This window comes from Apteryx mantelli, chromosome 4, assembly GCF_036417845.1.
Source record: "Apteryx mantelli isolate bAptMan1 chromosome 4, bAptMan1.hap1, whole genome shotgun sequence".
In the NCBI taxonomy this organism is placed as follows: domain Eukaryota; kingdom Metazoa; phylum Chordata; class Aves; order Apterygiformes; family Apterygidae; genus Apteryx; species Apteryx mantelli.
In genome coordinates, this window is record NC_089981.1 from 30,476,454 (window position 1) to 30,502,298 (window position 25,845).

At 38.4% G+C, this 25,845-nt stretch overlaps 1 protein-coding gene across 11 annotated transcripts in view; it reads right to left on the reverse strand.

Moving 5' to 3' along the window:
* Window positions 1–25,845, reverse strand: part of GALNT18 (polypeptide N-acetylgalactosaminyltransferase 18) — a 251,104-nt gene that overhangs the window by 118,703 nt on the left and 106,556 nt on the right. For all 11 annotated transcript variants that reach the window (XR_010884078.1, XR_001294744.1, XR_001294745.1 and 8 more), the window contains 2 exons: window positions 11,982–12,174; window positions 551–717 (listed from right to left, as the gene is read on the reverse strand). Coding sequence is in view for 6 of the 11 variants with exons in the window: in XM_013957884.2 (XP_013813338.1) it covers window positions 551–717; window positions 11,982–12,174 (360 nt within the window). In the remaining 5 variants the exon portion in view is untranslated. The remainder of the gene's footprint in view (window positions 1–550; window positions 718–11,981; window positions 12,175–25,845) is intronic.

The following is a 25,845-nucleotide window of genomic DNA, read 5'->3' on the forward strand; positions in this document are numbered from 1 at the left end:
ACCAGGGAGAGTAAAATCTGTTTGAAGACATACAGTAGAAAAGCAGCAAGGTAAACATTGACAATGAGAGCCTAAAAACAGCCAAAAGGAAAGGAAAGAGTAGGAGAAAGAGAGAGAAGGAAATGGCAATTTAAAGGAGATATTTAAGAAACACAGGAAGATGCTTTATACAAAAGAGAAAAGGTGAGTAAGCACAGAGAAGCACACAACTGAAACAGAAAGAGCACAGAAAGCAGATTATCTTCAAAGCACACTAGAGTGCTACAAAGTGTAAAATATCTTTCTTAGGTCTCTGATCTCTAGTTACACTTAATATTTTACTTACCAGGACCTCAAATGTATAGAAACCACATTCTATTTTTGTACACACTCTTTTTACACGCCCCACTTGTGTGTATTTAAAGACAAAGCCCAGCAGGCTGTGGGACGAGGAAGAGAGAAAATATGCTGACGCTATTTGAAATGCTAATGGCATGACTCAGAGCCACAATTCAAGAATTCTTACGTATGATCCAGTCTGTATGAAAAAAGTCCAGTCAACAACTCTTACCATTATTACTGTTATCATCCACTAAAATAATCTCTTTGAGCAGGTGAGCAGGAGTCCGGTCAATAGCAGAACGGATGGAGCGCAGAATCACTGAGAGTGCTTCATTAACAAATATGAATACAATGCTGACCTCGGGGAGCCTGTCAGGAAACGTAAGGTTTCGGCACCTAAAGAAAAAAGTAAAAAAATAAAGATGTAAACTGTTAGGAGTCATGGTGTCAACACAAACAGGTTCAGAAAAATCTATCCCCAGCCATAACAATGACAAGAGAGCTTTTGTAGGCAGGGATCAGAAGGTCCCCATACCTGCTCAGAGCAAGCACAGGCAAGAACCAGATGACCACCTATCTAAAAAAGGAATCCTTGAGAACAGTTTCCTGAAACAGCCTGTGCAACCAAGGCCTAGAGTGAATTCACTTTTCCACGCAAGGCCCAAAACAGTGAAAAAGAGTTTGCAAAACAAATGTAAACTCTTCTCTAAATGCAGTTCCCAGCTGCAGTGGTTCACAATGTCTTTCTGGACAGTGGAGACAGGACAAAACAGAGTTAGTCCCAAACTTCAAAAGCACCTCCTTGAATAGCAAAGATAATTACTTTCGCTATAGAATCTACCAGCAATTCCTGTCAAGATCAGGAACTTCTTTTTCAACTCAGTAAAAACATAGTGAAAGACCCCGCTCAAAAGGACATCCTGCTACAAGACCTAAGACAGACAGTGTAGCCAGAAAAACAGGTACAAGGATGGGAACTGACCTTCGAAAGCTCATTCAAGAATTTCAAGTAGATTGAGGAATACTTGCATAGCCTGGTAGGTTTTTGTGTGTGTGTGTTTTATTTATATTTTGACCACGTTCCCAGTTGCTGATGCAAACAGTGTTATGAAGGTGCTGCGTACCACTTCAAAGTTACTCAGTGTTTTATTTTTTCCTTCATTTCAGAAAGATTCAACTTCTATATTTTTATGAAGAGTAGAAAGTCCTTTTTCCAACTTGTATCTTTTAATTTGTGAGCAAATGTTTGCTTTTTCATAAAACCAGAAGCTTATTAAGCGAAAGTAATTAACTACTTTTCTCTGAAACTTTTAGTATTTTGATGCCACATTTCTAAACAACAGTTAATTCTACCTTTTTTCTCAGATCTGAAAGTATTTACTAGGATGAAAAATAGCCCATTTCAGAGCAGCTACTCCCTTTTTAACAGGACTGTGGCCACAGGCTGATCCAGACACCATTTCCAGATAGGTTCTGTAGATGTAAATGATTGATGTTAATGCCCTTCTCTGTCTTCTGACAACACTGAAGTGGCTATCTTTGAAGATACCTAGATTCACTCCAGTCAGACACTGCTGAAGGCTGTGGATGGAGTGACAATTCTCAAATCACGATTAAATATGATTACTTAATTTGATCTTCAAACAGAAGAGAAAGCACAGCATTTTTTCTTTTTTGTATTTAATCTGCAGAGACAATACAGAAAAGCAGCAAGTAAGTATTCCTCTTCACATGTTGGATGTCACATAAAAATTAAGTTTGATCAAGATGATGAATTTACAAGCATGTTTTTAAAGCTTCTAAAAAGGGTCAGGATGAAAGACACATGACATCCAGAAACAGAGACATGGAAAAAATTCAAAATTCAGCCGGTCATCCAATTTTCTCAATTCAGTCACTAGTTTGAATTTGCTGGAAATCACATTAAAGAAGTTCTTTCACGTTTTAGGCCCTTTTTCCTCCATCACCACATGAAGGAATTATATAGACATGCAAAATAGAAAACACAGTCTTGAAAAAGTTAGGACAAGCATTTGTCTTAAAAGGGTGTAGGTTTTATTTTTAAATGAGTTGGCTCAGTCATCTTTCAGAATCAAATAAGAAACCCACTCAGAGATTCATAGCTTTCTGTTCCACTGCATCAGTACAAGAATGAAGCAATTACAGTGGTCTTTGGACTTACCGATTCTCACTTGTAGCTTGATCTTTTGGCAGTATAAACAAATCAAAACTAACTTTCCAAAAGCAGATTGTATTTCTACCGACACATTAGTCTCTTACGTCTACCGATAAGAAGGCTTTCAAGTTTTAAGGATCAGATGGAAACGCATTCTTTGAAGCTTTCAACAGATCTGAAAGAATGTCACTTTGAGTGCCACTGGACAGCAGATAAAAATGTAACAGCTTGTGGAAGTGTCAATTATAGTCAATTGTCTTTTTTTTTTTTTAATTAATGCCAATTCATTAAAGATAACTCAAAAAAAGTTCACTGTTCTTCGAAGATCAGTGGCCACACCTTGTAAAGGCTTATGTTTGGACCTCCTCTATATCTGGCCTTTTCAAGTGGGTGCAGTTATGATTCTCAGTGGTTCTGGTGGGTGTTGCTGGCAAACAAGATTTTCTAAGAAGGACTTATCACTAGGTTCACAAAGGAAACCCAAGTACTACAACTTCCAGTAAAGTTGTATGTAGCCTGTAAAGTACCTAGCTGCTGAGAAGTATACATACAAGGTAGGAAAGCAGGAGCACAGGCAGAATGAGATGCTGAAGAATGGTGTTTAAATAAACCACTGTGTTAAGCAGGGAACTTGCAATTAATAGAGAAAATGCTAATTTAGAGTGTTTAAAAGCTTTTCCCATGCAGGACTGTGGTCCCTCAATATTATTCAGCGCCACAGGCCCTTTCCTAGAGATAGGAACCTGGGAATTTTTATTCCAAATAAAAGACTACAACAAGGAGCTGCTTTTTCTTTCAGAAGACAACTAGTGTAAGGCAAAACTGATTTTCTGTTCTGGATGACAAAAAAAACAAACAAACAGTCCCCCCACCCCCCACTTCTCTATCATAAATCCAGTACGCATAAACTGAAATCTTCAAACAAAATTTCTGCTTCTAACATTTCTTCCTTCCATTTAAGGTAAGTGATTTTTATCATTTTTCCTAACTGTATTCATTAACTTTTTTTCAAATCAGATTCCACTGGACAGCATTTTCCATTGCCTGGCATCTTTTGAAGTCAAGAGCAAAGTCAAGAGAAAATGACATTTGACTCCTATTTTGCCCCAGTATATAATAAAAGATAACTGCATAAGATACAAGAAAACATTATTAGGATCCCATTGTGTCTAATCTCTTTAGTCCTTCTCAAATGGATTCTTCTTCAATGCAGATACATTCCTAAACTGAGGGTCCCTTCCCTCCCCCATTCAGACTCATTTATTATCTTTACCTCCAGCTTGAATTCACTTTTTCATTGTGGACAATTTTAAAAATTTTATATTTTTCTGCATACATTTTTTTTCATATCAGAAGGAAAGAATAAAAGTTACCTAGTTTTTGTTGTTGTTGTTAACAAATTGGAATTAAACCCACATACATCTGACTGTGCACAGAACAGAGAATTTGTATAGTTTCAGAAATAAGTCTGTCCTCTTCTTCATGCTATGTTTTATGTTGAATAGAATCCCAGCATTCTAGGAATGAACAAGAAATAGCTACAGAGAAAGCGTGTGTCTGTGTGTGTGGGGGGGTGCGCGTGCATGTGTAAGTCAGGCACACACTGGAGAGTGTACAAAGGGCTAAAATTGTATTGCTCAAAATCTTAGATCCAGTAAGTCCTAAGAGTGGAATGGCTGCACGGCAACAAGGACCTTGCAAGTTTTAATGACAGCTTTGCCTTTGACTCATTCGAGGGCCTTGGATAAGACCCCTAACTTGCCTGTAGCTCAGACACTGTTCTTTGCAAATTGTGGCTATCACTAGTAACTAATTCACAGAAGTATTGAGCATATTTCAGTATTATGATTAAATGATTCTTAAATGTAAATTCTAATTATTAAAAATTATAATAACAAATATCACCACAATGTAGCTGAAAAATTACCTCCAGCAACCAACTCTACTAAATTACATTAGGCTAATAACACTAAAGTAACAGTTGCCATGGTTACTAGAAATTAAGAGAAATTCCTGGTGTTCTATATCAAGCACAACTCTGGTAAATGGAGGAGAGAATACATTAGAAATCTTCTTTCAGATATTCGTCCATGAGAAAAATATATTCATCCAGAATATACACATTATGCTAAAGCAATTCAGTCAGTCACATTAAAATTAGTTTAAAACAACTAGAACAACAGAGAAAGAATGCTTTCCTGAATTAATAACTTTTATTTGAGATCTTCCACAACTATGTACATATATGGTGGAAAAGAATTACAGTTCTCCATTTTTTTAGAACCTTTCACCTAAGAGTTGCAATAGTATCATAGCCAAACAACAGCACCAGAACACATGAAGAACCCTGTTTTGTGTTTTGACCACAAAATTACATCAGCTAGAGCACTTTTTTTTTTTTTTTAACTTTTTTTTTGAATAGAGGATGAAGTAATGCATGTGGGTAAAACATTTGGGGTTAAGGTATCCTTCCTAAAAACTCATACGGGAGGGTGTTAGTTCGAACAGAATAAGAATTTCTCAAAAGCACAAGCAGAAACAGAACTGTACCTTCTCCATGACTTGGTAACATTTTGTCATGAGCCAAAAAGGCAAATGGAAGTTCAAGACGTATGGGAGGAAAGAAAAGCCTATTCTTCTGAATTCTGGCATAAATAAAATAAATGGCACTAAAAATCTTGCAAAAGATGCAGGTCTTGTAAGAATTGCAGCTCAACTATTTATGTTTACCAATTCACTTTGTGATCATTCTTCATCTCCCCTTTCACTACTATCAGTATTTTAAGTGTTAATTGAACTGTGGTAACAAAGCTCATGCTGAAAAAGACATAAAAAGTGCCTCCCCCCAACCCTGATCCTTGGGGATTACAGTCTATTACAGAACTATAGCCAACGAGACAGTAAACTATTTCTGCTTCGAATGTATAGAACTTGAGGTGTGGTTATAATTTTCCATCAGGAGGGAACAAAGCCAGGCATACAATTGTGCGAGCAATGCGCAGAGTTACCATGTAACTATAAAAGCAAATATGGACAGCTTTTTTTTCTCCTGACACAACTCCCTAAAAATGAACAGAAATGTATAATAAAGAAAGACTGAATAACAGACAGAAAAATTGATAAATATGCAGGTAAGTTCCAGGACTGTGACACAAGAGTAATTAGTTCATGGTCTCCTAAGCATTTTACAGTATAGATTTAATTGCAACAGATTACTCCTTTCAATAAAAGCTATTCATGCCCATCAAACCATACCATAAAGTTCCTTTTTTTTTTTGGTACTTAAAATCAAGACCTGTGTCTGAATAAAACAGTGAGAACAGTAAACAGAGTTGATGATTTCAGTAAAACTCCCCTTTATATGAACATGAGAACTCTGTGTAGGTATTTGGGCAAAAATTGTTAGTCTCTTACAGTATTCTGCCAGGGATTATTCTGAGTACTTTCTAATATAAATGTCTGCCAAGTGAAAGAACTATAGCACATTCACATAGTCATGACATATTAAAGAAAGAGAGAAGGCACACGAGCGAGGATGAGAGAGTGAGAACCGTTTACCACATCACATTTCTTTTAAGTTAACGGAGACAGTGAGTATCAAAACCAATAAACGGATGCCAGCAACATTCATTATTAACTTAGGCTATTAAAGCATCTTGGAGACTGCAGCCGATTTGGTATCACTGTTAGTGATACAAAATCACTCTAGAGCAGCCATTTGGGCAGACGCATATGGGCAGGAAAAACTGAAGCACAAACCAGAATCATAGCGGGTGGCTGCTCAGGCAGTGCACCCCACTGCTACGACAGCACCAACAGAGAGTTTGCCAACAGGCAAAAGTGAGGCAAGAAAAAGAAGAACCAAAGGTAGAAAGGGGAGTAAAAAAGAGTGGGAAGAATGTCAGAAATAAACATTAGATATTTGACAGGAAGGCTGAATAATTTGGTAGTCTCAGGACTTCTGTCCAAAATAATCTAACAGGTAAAGGACCAGGCTTAAGTGCTCTTTATAAAGAATTCCTTTGAAATGTCAAATACCCCATGTAATATTTATGCTGCCTTTCGTGAACGAGGACAACGGAACTCAGGTGGAAATGAACATGGAGCCCAACACATCCCTCGCAGAACTCAAACACATCGGAACGGACATAACGAGGCAGCCTGACCTGACAGCTGCACCATGCCTGAGGCCCGGCCTAACGGAAGGTAAGCATGCGGGGGCTGGCTTCGCCCAGGAGGGGCTAACATGCAAATGGCTAACTTTAACCTCACAACTTGGGATCACATGTTGTTCTTGTAACAGTTTTAATAAAGGAGAGTCTACAGGCTCATGCAAGTCTGGTGTTGCCTTGCACACTACCTCTCTATATACCACAACACCGACACACATTTTAGACAGATGTATGCCCATAAACAGTTTTAGTAGTAAAACACAGCACAACCCCCTGCCCCCGCAACCAGCTAATACTTTTCCCAGCCACTCTGTATTCCTATTTGCATTCACTGGATACCCCATCTACTCAGTTTGTGGCCAGTTTATCACAAGCCTAGTCCTGTTCCTTTTCAAGACTTTTGCCACTGTCCCTTTCTGAACTGAGCCTCGAAATAATACAACTTGGAAAACAAGAAAGTAGTTACTAAATGGCCAAAGCTTTTCTCTGCAAAGGAAATGGAACATCTCCTCTGGACTCTTCTAGATGCCAAACTACACTGAGTCAGCTGGGAGTCAGTCAGTCAAATCTGCTGCAAGCCAAATGCTGTACGATACAATTTAGCATTCTCCAAAGCCAGATGAAAAGCTATCTCAGCTTTAAATGTTTCTTTTACTCCTCCACCTTTCCTGCCTTCACTTTTTCATGAAAATACTGTTTTTACCAATGCAAAAGAAATTTGGCTGACTGAAGCTACACCGATTGAAAAAGTTGCTTTATGCCTATTGGCCAGCTCCTTCCTATCGTATGTGCTATGCAGGAACAAAATTCTCAGAGTAATTGCTTTGCTGGGTCCTACTGCACACGCCTTTTTCCACTATCCTTCCCTCTCATGCCTAGGTAAGACAAGACAATGTCATCTCTTTCACAGACGTGCTTCAGGGCACTAGATCAGGCAAAACAAACAAACAAACCAACAAAAAAAACCCAAAACACATTAAAGGCAACAAATTAGAAGACTAATATTGTATTCACTCAGAAGGAGATCCGGTGCCCAGCTTTGGGATCCCTAAACAACCCGACTTTTAATGACGTATTTCTGTGTGAGTTTGTTCAACATTTCACTCACAACAAGGTTTGTGGGTACTGCCTGCCCTGCTTAAAGTAACAAGCACAACAGAACTATAGCTAATGCAGAAGTGCCTGGTCGTGCACAGAGAAAGGCCCACACTGCTTTCCTCAATGCTTTCGAGCTCATTAGAGCCAGCAGTTACACGTTAACCTGTGACGCAGATGCACAGCTGCCTGACAGATGGGTGTATCAATGGAAAGCAGCAGATCATCGCAACTCCAGCACTAAACAAAGGGAAGTCTTGGGAGAGTCAGCAGAAGGGATCCTCCACAATACTGCTTGTGCTGCCAAGTACCACAAAAACTGAGACTACTTCAATGCTTATTTCAGGACAATTATTTCAGGAGGTCCGGATATCCATGAAAGTTATTTATTATAACCTGTGTTGTAACAGATTTTAGAGTCATGACCTGGTCTGGGGACTGCACTGTGCTAGTGTAAACATTCACAGTGAAAAGTGATCAGATCCTGAAAGTTATAGTTATAGAACACAAGGCTCATGCCTGTGTACTACCTACAACAGAAGAAAATCCCACAATCTGTGCTTGACCCAACTGCAGTCTGTGGGATGGTTCTGACTGATGATGATTTTTTTTCTTTTTCTTTTTTTTTTTTTTTCTCTTCCAGAGAAGACTAGGAAAAACCACTTGGGCAAAGTGTACTGCCCTAGCTACTGAATGCAGTCTCCTCTATTTGCACACAGGGACTGTGCTGCCCACATTGGAGGGCTTGGAAAGGTTGAATACTTGCCCTCTCCTACATGCATGTGTGTGGCTCAGCAATCTCTAATTGTCCTCTGATATTTTTATGGCATTAAGTGTTGACAAAATCAACATCAGAAAATCCTCTATGCTATAATTTGTGGTTATTACGTATGTGGAGAGGCATCTCTAACTGCAGGACCCTGCAAAGAGATGCTGAGCTCCTCCGTTAAGTTATTCTGATGTCAATTGTCAGAACACTGTAGAAAGGGACACGAAGTTCACAGTTGAGTCATACCAGAATGATATAAAAGGGTTTACTGTATTTCTCGGCACCAAGAGGCTTTGCAGGAACACAGGCACAAAATTTTAATAAGGAAACAGAGAGATTTTTGTCTGCTAGGTGTTGAGTTATCAATAAAGCGAAAAGACAGCTAGGTCAAACAAAGTGTATGCATTACATTTTTTCTTAGTATTCCTTAATGTCTGTTCCCTTCTTGAATCCATTTCTACTTTGGCTTACATGGTGTGCTTGCTTGCCCAATTTCACGGTGCGCTGTGTGAAGAAGGAATTTGATTTGTCTTAAATGTGCTGCTTGGTCATTTTCCAGAACAAGACAACTATTCTGGCATACACTACGTATTAACATTGACAAAAAAAAATATTGATTTAGACTTAATTGCCTGCTTCCCCTCCTCAGAAATACACACCTATGCACAGGCACCTGGATGCTATTGGTATTTTGTCTACTGTTTGCCAGCAAATGTCTAAAGCACATCTTATGCAGATCCATTAATAGATTCATATAGCCACTCACATGAAATGAAGATACTGTCCTCATGTTTCTGTACTCTAAAAGTCTTGTACAAGCATAAGGGCCTGCAGGGAGAGGAGAGGAGGCTACGTGGGCTGCTACTGCCTGGACTGACAGCCTGTAAGGAGGACAGCATTTTGACATCACTGGGTTTACGCAGACTCCTCAGGAACTTTTTCCAGGTTCAAAACTAATTAGCAAGGGTGCAGGTATAGTTAAGTCTGAGTAATTTGGGGGCTTACGGCATATTGTCCTTCTGTTCTTAGCCTGCCAACTGTCAACATACACTCTTAGTAGACTGCTTAATTCCCAGTCTCAACTGGGGCCAATCACGTGTGAATTACATTAGACTTCAGTTATATGTATATTTTTGCTGCCTTACCAACATCCTATATTTCATGTGATACATTATAATATAGATGATAGACCATGGCTCAGCTTGGACACATCCGTGTGAACTCCATTCCCTACAGCTACCTCCCCACAATCCTTAACTGGGTAGGATTCCTATGTCACGCTGACTCTGAGCCACTGCTAAACACTAGTTAATGTACTTGGTTAGACCTAGGCTATTTCCTTCCTGAGCTATTCTGGTATCTCTACAATATCTGTGTTTTCCTGCATTTCTGGTCAGAACAGAAATACCCCCGCCAGCTAAGGTCCAGCAAGGTTAACCCAGTTTCCACGCCACTTGAAATAGGCGTAGGCTCCTTTCAGGCCAAGCTGCCCTTGGCTTTCAGGCTATGCTGCTCGAGTCTAGTATCTGCCCATGGATAATTTACATGTAACCATACAGAGCCTGCAAGTGACTAATGCAACAGGCTTTATAAATAGGTGCTAGCAATCCTAAAAATGGATGATTATAGAGGAAAATATACTCTCCCTGGGTAAGTTTCTTCCTGCAATAGCTACAGAAATTCTCTCACATAAATAAAAATTCACATATCAGGACTAGAAATTCTTTTTTCAGAAACTTGACTTCATAATAATGTGTTGTAATGTGTCCCACAGTGTGGTGCCTACACAGTGAACAGTGTACATACTGTCTGAAAATACATTTAATTTCCCCCAGTATCAGAATTTCAGTGTCAGATTACCCACTTCCTCCTGAACCATGATGCAGGTGGGGGGGGAATATTCCTGAACTCTCATTACTAAGCTATTATTTTGTATGCGTGAATCCATAAACATGTTGTAATGTCTAATGTGGTTTTGGCAGATAGTTAACTTGGGATCAAAACTTCCACAGAAATTAGGACCACGATTTGTTTGTGTTTGGAATTTCTTTCAAAATCCCAACCACAACTCATTTCTTTCAGCTACAGTAACGTTCATTTTCTCTGTCATTCAGGAGAATCATTCAAAGAGATACAAGAACAGACATACTTCTGTCAGTGATGTTTTGATAGTCACAGAAGATTTCTAAATTAGTTTATGATTACAAGAAGAGATAGATTTTCCCTAAAGACAGTGCTAAACTGATTTAACCCAAACACAAATAAAATTGCACATACCATCATTTCCCTTATGTTGCTATTACAGTAAATCTACCATATATATATTTATATATTTTTATATATTGCATTTTATAACATAGATATATTTTAAATTGCTAAACTGTTGCCTGAAACTGTGTTCAAATCTTTTCATTAATATTGGATGATATAGTAATGCATGTTAATAACCAACATATGCAACCAATATATTAATATAATTAACATATATTAACATGCCATATTAATATATGGTCAAATCTACTGCTTGCTGCTCTAGTTATTGAAACATTTGGTTAAAAGAAGTGAGTAAGATCACATCTGGATTGCTTTGGATATTGGCAAGGAGCCTTTTAGTTCCTTGCCTTTCACATCTTGGTTATTGGTTCAATTCAGTACGTACCTATAGCATTTATGATTTTTTTATTTTTTTTAATAAAATGAGCTGCAAAAAATTACTACTTTCCTCCACCCACCGCTTCAGAGGATCAGATGTAATAACAAGGCCAAAAGAAAAGTTGAGTATTAACCCTCCCTGTAAGTGATCTTACTGGAATAGGACTCAAACACATTAAAGAGAGGGTTGTTCGTTCCCTGGTCCCATCCATCTCACCAAAGCCATGTGGCATAACAGTGGATGTATTTACCCTGCCAGACACATATGCTTCAGCAGAGAACAGATCAATGAAACTCCACTGGAGGCTCTGGGGGCTTCCAGCTGGTTCACACTGCTTGACTGAGCTGCTTATTTTACTACTGTAGCTGACCAGCCTCATACGCTCACTGATCTTTATCAGACAGTCCTGGGTTTTCAAAAAGAGTAATTCTTACTTTCTTCCTTTCCTAGCCAGATCTTTTGATAAAACTGAAATTTTAAATAAAAAGGTCATTCTCACAGCAATAAAATATTGACTGTCTAATATAAATTGTAGGTGACATTGAGCTTTCAAATAACTTGGGGGACTTTTAATGGGTACTTAGTGGAATTTTAGTAGGACTTATGTTGGGCACTTTAATATTTCAGGAGACACTTGAAACCCCCCGCCTTTGTGTATTTTATACAGATGACTCATTCTGGCCATCCAGTATAACTTACCTACTAGGTCATCACACAACATAAAATTTGCAGATGAAAAAGTTAAGAGTCTAGAACTTGGGGACCTGTAGTACTAGATTCAACTACAGCACTTACCCATTAGGTCTAAGATCAGGTAGGGGCCTGTCCAGTGGCAAGCGATCACTCAGGTAAGCATTGTAGCCGTAATACTGGAATTGCTTAAGAGCAATACGCCTATTTTCAGGACTGAGGTCCTGGCCCCAGTGAGCAAAGAGGGATGAGTCAGTGAATGCTTCAGCAGGATTTTCTTCCAGTTTTGGTGGAGCTTCTACAAAAAACAAAGACAAAAACAATTTTAGACCTTCCTTTCCAACAGGCTCTACGGCATGTTACTTACAAAAGCATAACTTCAAGGGAAAGCACACCTATGACAGCACATGCTGCCAGCTTATTGCAGCCTGTAAGTCTTCACATAACATGCCCCCACATACCTTTTGTGGTAGCATGCCTATCAGCCTCTGAGGCTGAAAATTTAATATGAAAAATAGCTAATTAAAAACAATTTTTACTCATCACAATACGACTAAAGACCAGGACTGATAACTCCAAATGAATTAAATTGCAAAATGATTCTTATCAGACAATAAACCTAAGAAGTTATGTTATTTTTATATACAAAGATGAACTATTTAATTTCAGCCTAAATTATCATGTTAGAAAAAGAGCAAAATTTTGAAGGAGGAAAACAAAGAGAAAGGAAGAGAAAAGAGAGTCTGTACAGGATGCACATCATGGCTACTGAATTCTATGTATAGAACGTGCTCTTTAAAACTACAGATTCAAGTTAGAGAAAAATTTCACTGCATTTGGCATCTATGTTTAAATAGCAAACCAGTTTCAGTCACACAATATTTTTATGGTTGAATTTATCAATTCAGTCTACTTGAATTTCTGGTCCATATTTAGGGGTGTGCAATGATGCTACTGGGATCTTCACTTTGTAATATTTGTGTAACTATAAAATGCTTTTGTTCCACAAGGCTACACCTCTGGTTTCAGTAACAAAAAGAGAAGATGGGAAATGATATGCCTAGACCTTATTTTAAGAGGAGCTTCAGTACAATGAAATCACAGCATTCCTCCTCAGTATTTAACTGCACCAGATCTCTCTTCAAGGTCACTTGTAAGGTTCTCTGTAACTGCACCGTCTCACATCTCCAACCAACACTTCAGTCTTTTCTCAGGTGACTGGTGACCACACTCGTCTCTATAAACCATTTCTTACATAAAATACATTATCAAAGAAAGTTCAAATGCCTTACTTGTCCCTGATTTCTCATCATAACCTATTGATTCACAAAGAAAACGTCTTCATTTCCTGGAAGTCCAAATTATTTACAAACAGTCTCCACAGACATTAACAGCTAGCCAAATAAATAAAAACTCTCATTTCTGAAGAGCTGTACTCTCAAACTGTAACTCATTAGTATTAGTCACACAGAGACTTGGGATGGCAGGGAGGGAAGTCAATCTTTGGAAAGTCTTCAAATGCATCTGTTGTGCAGAAGCTTCACTGACAACGTCCCCAGAGACAGTATGGTATCGTACTCCGCACCCACACAGTCACCTGCAGACCTGAAAGTTGGCTTCAGCTAGCTACACAGAAACATCAAAAGAGAATTGCTTATCTAGTAACAGTATACACCACCAGACATGTAACTCCCAAAGTACATCAAGAAGCACATTCTTTGATCTCTTACTAAAAAGATTACACAAAAACAAAAACATAAATTGAGAAGATTAAGTTGTTTGATTCATTCGAGATGCTTTCCTTTTTCCCCTGACAATACTGACAGGAAACTAATGACATTGGTTTCTCACATTAGATTCCAACATTTGTAAATATGCAATGTTTCTTAACTCGTCGAGGCACTTTCTTATAGCCTGAATCCTGGAATCAGCCTCATTTCTTCGAAGAAGAAAGATATGCTAAACCCTCAGCCTAATGAGGAAACTACTCTGACAGACCCTGCCAGATAAATGTGATAGAATAGAGCTTGTGATTTGAAATACAAGTTTGCAATGGAAATTAAGAAAGCTCAATGATTTTAGACCATTTTTAGAAGGTCTTAACTTGAGAAAAGCAGGGTAGTTTTTAAGTACGCATCCAAAAATCATTGCAGAGGAGAAAGTCACAGGTATATCTGCCTGTTCTTTGACAACTACATGACGGTCACAAAAACAACTTAAACTTATGCAAATAATCTCACCAATTACCTTCATATCACAGGAGATATGTAGATCAGATGTGCTCCTGATCCCAGCCAGTAGGAATGAACGTTGCTCAACACTTTTCAAGAACATGTACACACATGCTTGACAAGAAAAGCAGGCCAGTATTTGTTCAGCCTGCTGTGTGTTAAATACATACACTAAGTTCTCTATCGAAACAGAATTTTTACAGGAAATAGTATACAAAATGCAAGTCATATTTGTTAGTAATTTCTCAGGGCATTTGTGACAATTTCCAAGAGAGCATTTGGCATTTTTGCCATTATCTATTTCTTGTAGGAAAGTATTTCCTTATTCTTCTTAGTCACAGGCAACAATATTTTCATGATTCCCATAAATAAATGCTCAAAATACAAAAGATTTTTTTCTCCCAAACACAGTGCCCAACATGTTTAAATGTGCAGACTGAAAGACTACAGGAGGGAAGGAGTTGTAGGTATAAAAACACAATTAGAGATGAAAATGATGTAGGGAAAAGACATCCGATAAGACACATGGAAGAGGAATATTCCAAAATTCCAACAGCAAGTGGAAAAGATCAAAATCTTGCATGAAGATATATGATAAGAAAACAACTGAGGGTATAATTTGGCCTGAGGTAAACTTAGAGCAAGTGAACAGCACTACACATGAACTCTATAGAAGGAGCTGTGTTTGAAAAGGTAGGTAGGATGAGCAAGCTGAGGTTTGGGACATGGACGCAGGGACCCTGAAATAAAATCAATTTAAAAAACATACAAGCATAAAATAAAATAAAATTATTGCAGGACATGTCTAGAGGGTAAAAATTCTGCATCACTGCAAGCCACAAAGCTGGACTATCATTCAACAGGTGGAAAGCTTCACGTGCAATCTTCCCTTTTCCCCTGACTTTCTGTACCGCTAAGCCTGAGTCTCTGCATCTTGCTTGTGAAATGCTAAAAGAATATAATTTCTACAAGTATTTTGGTAATTATTTTTCATCTGTTAGATGATTAACCTACAGGAGTGTTGCTTTTTTTCCTACTCTGTACAGAATTAACACATTCAAGGCAGAAAATTCCCTTGATAGAACTGTGAGGGGAGAGTCTTTAAGAGCAGGAAGCAAACGTGAGCCATCCATACTGTACACAGACATTGCTGAGGTCAAGCCTGCGTCTTCACTTCCTCCCATTATTTATGACAACTAAAAGTTGCCATAATCTGGATTTCTCCAAATCAAGCACACTTTCCCTGAAGGTTTTAACTTTTGTATTTATTGTTACACTTTTGGCAGATGACCAAGCAACGTAGGTTCATGGGGCACATGAATCCCCATAAAGGGCTCTGAAGGGGGTGGGGGGGAGAAGAGCCATGGTAAAAGAGTGGTGTATGCATATGTGTGCAATTACAAATAAAGACAGTTTCAAGGATAATTTTCCATGGATGAACAGCCATCCCAGAAACAACTGTCCTCAGAGAATACACTCATACAGGCACCTATTGAATTTTACCTAACATTTTTGCGGGCAGAAGTATTTCCTAGAGATCTATGAATCTCTTGCTATTTTCCCGATTGAAACAGCATTCAGTAATCCAGGTGGTATCTGCAAGACTGCAAGATTTTCAAGGAAATTGATACCTGGGAATTTTGTTTAGAAACTCTAAGGCCACTTGCCAAACACTGCCATTTTTCAGATACTAAGCAAACATGTTGTTATTTCAGCTCCTTATTCTACAAGGAAAAAAAACAATAGCAAGTACTTTCAATTATAATATCAATCAATGGAATTAAGCATGAATCTCTGATGACAAAGCTTTTCCTCCCTTTATTTGGCTGAAAATCCTTTGGGGAAGGGACTCTGTTCAGGCAGTCTCTCACAAGAAGTAAAAATAATTACTATAGGCCCATCTGCCTTTCAACAAGTCATCAGGGGTGTTCCACATCTTTGTCTCTGAAAGCAGAACTTGGCCCCAAGTCTCACAGTCAGTTCTCCTTCTTACCCCTTCTTCTACAGTTGCAGAATCATCATGGGAAGCTAAGGCTCAAAGGCAAACCAGTAGGTAGTACTGCCTGAAGCAATGCTAAGGTAGGCACATTTATTTGCTCAGTTATTACTAAGGAGGAAAGATCAGTCCACTGCTGCTTCCCTTTTTCCTGTGGAAGAAAGGTTATCATCCACAACACACTGCTGTAAATGTTAACATGGGGTCTTCACTACATTAGCTTTTCACATCATGCAAAGAGCAGCTTTCTACGCAGATAAAAGGCTGGTGTGCATGTCTGCATTGTGCCACTGAAGCAACTGGTACCAGAGAAAAGTTACACAGGTGTCAGCCAGCCATACACCTGGGCTGGGGAGATCACCCAACAGAAGCCAGACTGGTCATGGGATTGGCAGGGGTTTGGTCACATGTTGCTTAGCTAGGTCAAAAAACCTCATACCTTGTACTTTCTGGATTATGTTTACTAGTTATGCAATTGATCTTAATACAAAATTTTATTGCTTCATCTGATGTCACTGATTTCAGCTTCCCAGTGAGAAATCTATTCTCCTCTTTCTACTGCTCATTATACAGTGTGAGGCACAGACACCAAACAAAAAGACATTGGTGAAATCCAGGGTATACATGGCATGAAACTAATTCTTCTTAGTAAGGAAGGATATTTTTATTACTAACTGAAGCTAGAATGATCTTTCATTTACACTGCCCTTGTATTAACACACACACACACTCTCTCTCACAAAGGCTTCAGGCTTCAGTAGCTTTGTCTAGATACCTGATTTCTTCAGAGGGTGTACAGCCAAGCAAACAAAAAAAAAGTGCCTCTCATTATTACCAAGGAACCATGGACAAGAAAGTCATGTGTCAGAAGCTGTTTAACAAGAAAAGGCAAGACACACACTATCCCATCAAAAGTTCTACACTTACTTTCACTGACCTCAATTACTGCAGTGCTACTATTGTATCCTTTTCCTCCCTCCCCCCTCCTTCATTTGTTATCTATAAGCTACACTTTTTTTGCTAGTTTTTCCTAACAGGTATTTGTCTCTGCCAGTTTTTGTTTGGCAACTCATACAACTGGTACTCAAAGAGTACAATATGAAAAAGAAATTCATCAGATAAAAAGGATTTCAGAAAAGGATTTTCTTGACTAATACCAAGCATATTCATGGCATCATTTGGTAATAGCTACTAACGACATAGGGATCATTCTGCTCTCCATAAAAATGCAGTTATTTCTGAGGTGGTACAGGACAACCACTTAACAACTTACAACAACATTCATAAGTTGTCAAAGGAAAGAACTGAAGACTGTAGTATCCAACTGTAAATATAGTAGTTGTTAAGTAAAATGGCAAAATGTAACTATTTAGTTACCATTGGCATAATGTAATTAATTTCACGGGTACTTTTTCTACCTTACAAATGCATGTTTCAGTTTCAGAACCAAAAATGGCATCTCTAACAGCACTGATGCATCAACTACGCAAAGGCTCAGGGCTGACTTCCATGAGCGCCTTCAGTTTCATCACCAGTACATGTTGCACCAATGTATTTCTTGCATATCTGCTATGCAACTGCTGCTCCTTCCCCTCCATACTTTGTTATCAAGAAAAAAATCATCAGAACTTCAGTGGCTGCTTCAAATTTCAGATGGCTTTAACTAGTTAGTTAATGAATGCATGTAATCACATTAACAGCTGGCACTTAGCAGATTAAGTGGGTATGGAGCACTGCTATGCCTATATAATAAGGCACAATGATAATAATGCATAAGGAATAATTTTTAAAGCAATTAAGCATCTAAATCTATAATTGGCACTGTGGCTGTTTCCAATGTACCATGATCCATCCATGGAAGCCTTCATGCTTTAAAATAAATCCGTTGTCCTCTCTTCCAAAATGCATCTGCAGTTAACAACTACTTGGTTTACAAAAGAGGCCATAAAGACAGCCTTGAATAATAATTCATTACTTCACAAGTCAGTATACGGTACGTGCTTATCCTTGTGCTGCATAATTTGGACCATCAAATGCTGCCACTTCTACAATTTTTTTCTTTATTTCCTCTTATTTATTTTCCTAAGCTGTACATTGTGTAATTTTTCTCCAGTTTATGACTGATACAAAATTCACTCTCCATGGTGATGTTTTTCATTATTTCTCATGACTACCTATCTCTCCTTGAATTTCCACCATATAAAAGCAGTCCGCTTAAGTATTACTAACCATTCCTACAAATACTACCACAAGGCCTTGAAGTAAAGAACTGAGATCAGAATACACAACAGAAAATGGCAGCAAATAGATCGGTTGGCCACTAACAACAGCTGGGAATTCTGGAGCAGCGTCACATGCTATGGTAAATGGAAGTATAAGTGTATGCTTCCATATACTGAACCAGTAAAACTTCGCAAAATCTCACTTATGTGTGTACTGTATACCTTAAAAAGGAAACTCCCTTTTCAGACCAATTTTGCTGAGAACAACAGGGCTGACAAAATATCAAGATTGCAATATAAAAGCAAACTGGCATCATTAATTCTATCACCATAATGACTCTTCAAGCTCATTAAGCAGCACCCATATTTTTTCCAGCTTCATTCAGATTTCAACTTTTCTTCCTAAAAAAGGTTACCATGAAGGGGTTTACGATTAAGAGAAAGGATCAAGGCAGAAAAGGGCTGTGAAACAGTTGCAGAGAAAGACTCAAACATATTGTTTATTGTTATGAATCCGTAATACTTGCTTTGGTTCTACCCCTCATTTGATCACAGGTCTTCTCACAAAAGGGGCAGTATTTCATATCAAAGCTTGGCCATTGTGAGAATGCCTTCCGTGTTATCAGAGCTGCTTCACAAAAACGTGCACTGTAACAGTGTGTGCAGTAACAAGAAAGGGCAGATAGTTAGTCAGCAAAAATACCCTCATCTACAAAAATACAAAAATATAAAAATAGGTAAAGATAGGCAGAATGCGTAAAAAATTTGGCAAAGCTAAACACACTCATGTGTAATAGGTTCCTCATAAATGAAAAATGAGTTAGAAAAGAAGTCAGGATTTAGGCAGGAAGCCTTTGATCACATGCTCTTTTTACTTGTGTAGTTCTTGCTGCTTTGACTTACCAGCCTAGAAAGCAAAAAGTATGCGATGATTACAGAGGTAATACAAGGACCATGCCCTGACAAGAAAAGGTGGAATCGTGATGCAAATCTAAGTGGACCTGTCAAAGACAAAATAAACTTATCTTCAGCAGCTAGATTTTTGGGAAGTAGAGATGAACTAGTGAATGATCTTAAGAAGTTTAAAGAAATACTTAGACAGAAGGAAGAGTGATGGCTTGACTAACTTTCTTGCACAACTTCAGCAACCTTCAAATTCTTGCAATGATCTTGAAGAAGAACACAGAAGCTTTATTTATTAGATCCTCTCTATCTGTACTTTGGGAACTGTTTCAAGATTTTAAGGGCAGACTTTTTCATAGGCATAATGGTCCCAGACCCTGGTTCCCAGCACTCAGAAAACCAATATTCAGTCTCCTGCAGGCAACAGCATTTCAGCTTTCTGTGACAGGAGGGAACCTTTCATCCTTTTCCTCTACATCTCCCCTTCCCCTGTTAGTCGGTTTCTATGCTCTGGCCAGAGACTATTTTATAGAACAGGTAAAAATCTTGGACCTACACCAGGTCATGGAGTCTTGACATTGCTTTCTAAAGTATCAAGACTTTATGTACATTTCTTCACCAAGGAAGATACACAGAGGAAGATCCCACTTTTAAGACCATTGCAATTAATGCAAACACATTATCAGCATCCTTAATAATTGCACTCTGACACTTGCCCTGAAAGGCTGTCCTGTGCAGGCTACTGCTACAAAGCCTTTATCAGAGGCATGTATCTCTGAAATATAAACACAACCTCCCTGTTTGTAGTGTATTATGAAACTCTGACAGGCAATGGCAGAAGCAGCTCACCAAGTCACAATACTGTATGAGCCATGCAGAAAAGCACACACAGAAGACAAAGCTACAGCTCTAGTAACAAAGACAGAGCTTCTCTCAGAAAGGTCATTTGCTTAACCTCTCACCCCAGAAAATCCCTATACTGCTGACAAGGTTTCAACGTTAATATTGTTTTGTGCTGAAAAGTGAATTTTATTGTTTTGAATAATCAAGTTAATTCCTCTTGCCAGAATCTAGGTTTGTGCCCAATGTACCAACTTCAAAGGAAGGGCACTTGAGAAAAAATGAAATATGTAAGGGGGTTAAATTCTGGTACCACCACTGCTTACTTACATCTCAACGAGTCTCACTGAAGTTGCCAGGATTCCTCAAAGAGACAGAGTCTGTCAGAGTCTCTCTGAATAGAGTATGGGGAACAGTGGAGTCGTAATTTAAAAAAAGTAAGTCTGACTCAACTTACACGCAAAGCACACAACAACCTGAGAAAACTTAACTCAATAATGAGCCTTTGCATATTCCAATACACTCTATAGTTAGTGTCAACACTGGACAGATAAGGAATGGAACTCCCCCCCCCCCCCCAAAGAAACAAACAAAACCCCACAACCAGGCAATTCTTTCCTGAAAAGCTAACTGTCGAGGGGCCATATTACTATGAATAGTATACAATTAACATGAAAGCTTAAAGATGTAAAGATTTAACTTTAAATGGCAGCACACATAGAACAGGGAAATGTCAAAGCCCATCTCAATAAATTTTCTGACATTTTTGAAAACTTCAAATACAATTTTTTTAAATGACATCACTACTGAATTTTAATGTAGTCAACACACATGTATAGTGGTACACTATTAGAGTACTGCTAGCATGTGTTTTCACTTATTCCTAAACAATCTCTTAGGGATTATTTTTTCCCTGAGAAATAATTCTATGGCTACTGTGTGCATTAAAGTGGAAATTCAGCCTGGTTCTTCTATTTAGTAGAAGCCCCTTCTCTCACTTAAGTCCCTTACAATCTCTAGAAACATAAACATTGGACTGCCTTTATCCTATACGAATTACACAAGTAGATATAAAGTAAGAGCAAAGCAGATGTGTTTGGAATATTAAGCTAGATTCATACCCCTGCAAAGTGCTCTGTACTTTTTTTCCTCTTTAATTTTTGACCAAATAGGCCTTCCTGAGCCCCGGGGAATGCTGGGCCCCTGGGAAAGATGGTATGGATACAGCAGGCATTTCCCCCTGGAGCCATATTGATGCAAGTACTGCATAGAGAGCCTGAATGGCTCCCCAGGGTAGGGCTGGCATAGTATTTTCTGTCTTATCCAAATTTTCCCATTAACTGTTCACTAGGACAGATCATGCAGACTTGACTATATATCAAATACATGCTCATAAAGGAATGAAGTTAACGGTGCCATGTATTCTCAAGAGCATACCAACCAACACCTTATTTGACATTTCTTTTCAGGGATCCCTTCTTGTCAGAAATATCAGAGTGTATTAGATGTTTCATGATACAAGGATCCATGAGCTCTTTGAAATCAAATTGGGAGATTTATATTATCAAGTCTTCTCAGATTGAAAATAATGGAAGGAGTTAATACATTGCAAGAGACTGAAAAGGGATGTTAACATGTACTTACTGAAAGCCAGTGACAGCAGTTCAATTTCTTACATAGCAGATAGACAGTCTGGGTAATGGCAATTTTCATTTTCAGGTAACGTGTAAGGCAGCAATAGAAAATGAGTTGTTCCTGTAAAGATCCAACTCATTCTCTTGTGTGCATCTGCAGACAAACGATCTATCACTATGGGCCTGTCTGTGACCCTTTATAGTACATCCCTTTCATCCTATAGTGACACTACAGTAGAGCCTTGCAGCTGAAGACACCAGAGATTAAGGAAAAAAAGCTCATTGAAAAATCAGCACTGCCAAACCCGAAGTTCCTTTGGTATTTCCTTGACATACAAAGGATGGCCCAGGAAGGGAAACTCTAGCAGAACTACACCTAACCTGCATTCAGAGGATCCCTCCTCAAGCTATATAACAATGCTCAAGGGGTTCCCAGACACCAGTTCAGCTAGAACATCTTCAATCCAATCCCTCAAAGAAACGGTGAGAATCAAGGGCGTAGAAAGGCTGCACACACCATTTTTGCCTTCTTGTTCCCATTCAAGTCCCCTACCATGAGGAATTTGATTAGAACTAAGGTTCAAGATTAATTAGAGAAGCAACCTGCAGCTGTCATATAAATCTGTTAAGAACAGCTAAGTATACTTCTGTGAAGAGCTTGCTGACATACAGGCTACTTTTCTTCTGCCTAGTTGACCAAAAGGATACTGGATTCTCATTGTAGTCTTTCTTCCCACATGGTTTGATTCTTAAAATTCAGCTAAAACTGTAATAGACATCCACATGCTCACCAAAGCAGTCTCCTGACATATCTTAAATTTACAAGAGATTCCCTTTGCCACTAGGTGTGCGTTCAAGAGATGTTCGGTTTTGGTTTTGGTTTTCAGTCACTAAAAGAGGACTAATAAAATCCATCCTTTCAATATGATTACGCTGTTTGCAACCCTCCTTGTAATGTAGTACATTCAAAAATGTCACAGGCAGATCACTGATTTTAAATTATTTTAAAATTCCAAACATGATAGAGATTTAAAATTTAGTATCTGCAGCACTGAAAGCCCACTAAAAACTGATGGTACAAGGACTATATGGAGCAAACAAATCAGACTGTGTCCTCAGAGAGCCAAATTGCCTGTGCACTGTTTGGGCTGATACAAATGCCTTCTCCCCTTATCTTTCTTTCAAATGCAAACAGATAATATTACGTTCTCCATCCCTATTCCCCAAGGGGTAGGGTTCTGCCCCAGGAGGCAGCTTCCTTTCTGTACTGGTCAGGATTTGCTTACATGGAGTGCCTGATACCCCAAGAAAAATGAGGCTGTCTAGAAAGATATTCCACCTTCTGCTGCCATCAAGGACTTGTGTGGCTCTGCAGCTATTGGATTTGGGATTATGTCTGATATGATAATCTAATCCTTAAAGAAACTTCATGGAAGTGGGAGAAAGGGTAGAACTAAGAAATCCCTCCTCATGGACTTGGTTCTGACAGCAGGTCTTTGCCTGGCCTGTCTGAAAGTAATTAGAAATACTTATTCTCTTTTCCAACTTCCTTAGTCAAGAAATGGCAGGCAACCAAGTCTCACTTAGTTCCATCTACAGATTTTGGATGGCTTTTCTAATTTGAAAGAGCAACTTCACCCTAATTTGATTGAACTTACCTAGGAAAAATTATCAGATTCTTTCCATAATGCTCTGCTTGATGAATAGACCCTTCACAGTTAGAATTCACAGCTATAGTACATTATCTTCCATACCTCCAGGCTCAAGACACTCCACAAATCAGAAAGCACTTAATGGTTATCCCTACTCATCCCCCTATTGCAAAAACAGAAACACTTTTGGAACAGAAAAACTCAAAGCCAAAGAGCTGAGAGGATCTGGTAGCTGTAATACTTGTTTTTACCCATAAGCAAAAACATAGAAGGAAAGTGAGAATAGACCTAAAGAAAAGATCAACACTGCATAGTTGAAAGCAGCAGTACTGGTAGAACATTGCCCAAGATCCTTCACAAGGACTGCAACCAAATCCCCCCAAAATTTCAACAGTGATTATGAATAAAAGTCAGGGAAAAAGTACAGGTGTCTTTACTCTTATCTATATACCTCTTTTACAAACAGTATTTGTATTAGAAACTTTGGAATAATCTGAGTGTTGTATTCTTCAACTATCATTTAACAAATATACATTTTCACTTATCACATCAATTATCAAACACCACAAACTAGAGCACTATCAATGGCAGAAACCTGCAAATGGCAGTTTAAGTCACTAGTGTTTGGATAGCTTCCACTGATTCCTAGAGACTTATCAGACTGCAAGGCCCTTCCTCCCTAAAGAGATAAAAGGCAAAAGTCTGTCCTCAATATCTGTTTCTGACAGTGGATGGAGCTCAATCAGACCAAGAAAAATGATTAATCATAATAATAATAATAGGGATTTGATACGTTGTAAACCAAAACCAGTATCGTGCTGAGAGTTTAGGAGTTGTAACAAAAGCAGTTATTAATGATATACTGTAATCTGCTTTTCTAAGTCAAGAGCACTATTTTTCTCTTAATGTATGCATATAGAAGCTTTTAATGTTCAATGAAATTAAATCTTGTTATCCACATATAGACAGCATAGAGGAATGCATTCTCAACTTCCGTTATTTCTTTTTGCAACTTAGTATATCAAGTGCTTGCGATATGGTGTCCAAGATATCAACTATACAATTTAAAACCACAAGTCTGCAAGAGGTCTTATGATACCTTCAGCTCTTCCCTCCCCAACCCTAATTTCACTGTCACAGTAAAACGAAGAGTCTCTGAATTAAACAGGCTTCACAGGAATCTCGGACCCAGCTCAGGAAACTGTGAGAAGGAAGCTCACTCCTGCTAAAGCTTAAATCACTTGAGACCTTGCTTCACTTCATTTAGAATCACGGCATTTACAAAAAGAAGGCCACCCAGTTGCTTCTCACAGGGAGGAAGACACAGGAGAAGCCACCAGATGCAGAAGGATGAAGGCAGCTGGTACAAATCCTGCAGGATGTTCCATCTACCCAAGTTATGCGTCCTTAACTTTACTTTGTTTTTTGGATTGGTGGAGATGTCAGGCTGCAAACTGTGGGTAGCTTTTGGATTTTGACAACAGGATGTTTGCTCCTTTTTACAAAACCCTGTATGTTCTACATAACATATATGAGTGCTCGCCCTGAAAGAATAGAAGTTAGTGTAGAAAAGTGGGATGTTTGCTGCTTTAGCAGGCTTTGATAACCTCACAGTTACTAAAAGGCTACTGTATTTTACACTGGAGGAAGATGTTTGAAGATAATTCTCCAAATGTGCTGACCACTAGAGGTCAGTGTAACAAATAGGAAAATTTGTCTTCTAAGAGAAATTTGAAGTTTATGGGGCTTTGGAACTTGCTTAAGAACTCTCAGAACTCTGAGTAGCGAACTTTTAAACTGCTAATTAACCAGAAAACTTATTACAGTGGTTATTTCCTAAAGGCAAAAAAAAAATAGTATAGGGAAAAAAATAAAATTATCATTACATCATCAAGCAAATACTAAACTGCTTGTGTGCATGCAAACAACACTTTACAGGAACAAAGTCTTGGTAAGGGATATATATTTCTCCTATATACACTAGAATTAGCCTACTCTGATCTGAAAACACTACAAATCCTAGCGGTTGTTGTTTCTACTAAATAGCTTCTTGTTACTAGCCCATTAAGTTCCCCTCTAGCCATAATTATGCCATAGAACATATGCTAGCAGACAAATCAGACTAGATAAGTCCCTGTATCGTTCTGCTGAAGTTAACATAAAGGTACTACAAGCCTGGACAACCTAGAAATAGTGCAAGAACTGTTGATTTACTTTAAAGAGATTATCAGAGGAAATGTTTGTTTTCAAGTATAATCAATTTCCTCTGATAATATTTATCAGATAAAGCCATAGACATCTTTAACACACACTAATACTGCACTTTTAAGGCATTCTGTGTCTTTTGACATTTACTATGTGAAAGACAACAATTTTGTCTTCTCAAATGGCTAAAAGGCCAATTTTCAAAGAATACACTAGAAGGACTTTCAAGGCTGCGGAGTAAAACGTTCCAAATCTTCAGACACATTAAAACACATTTTTAAGATTG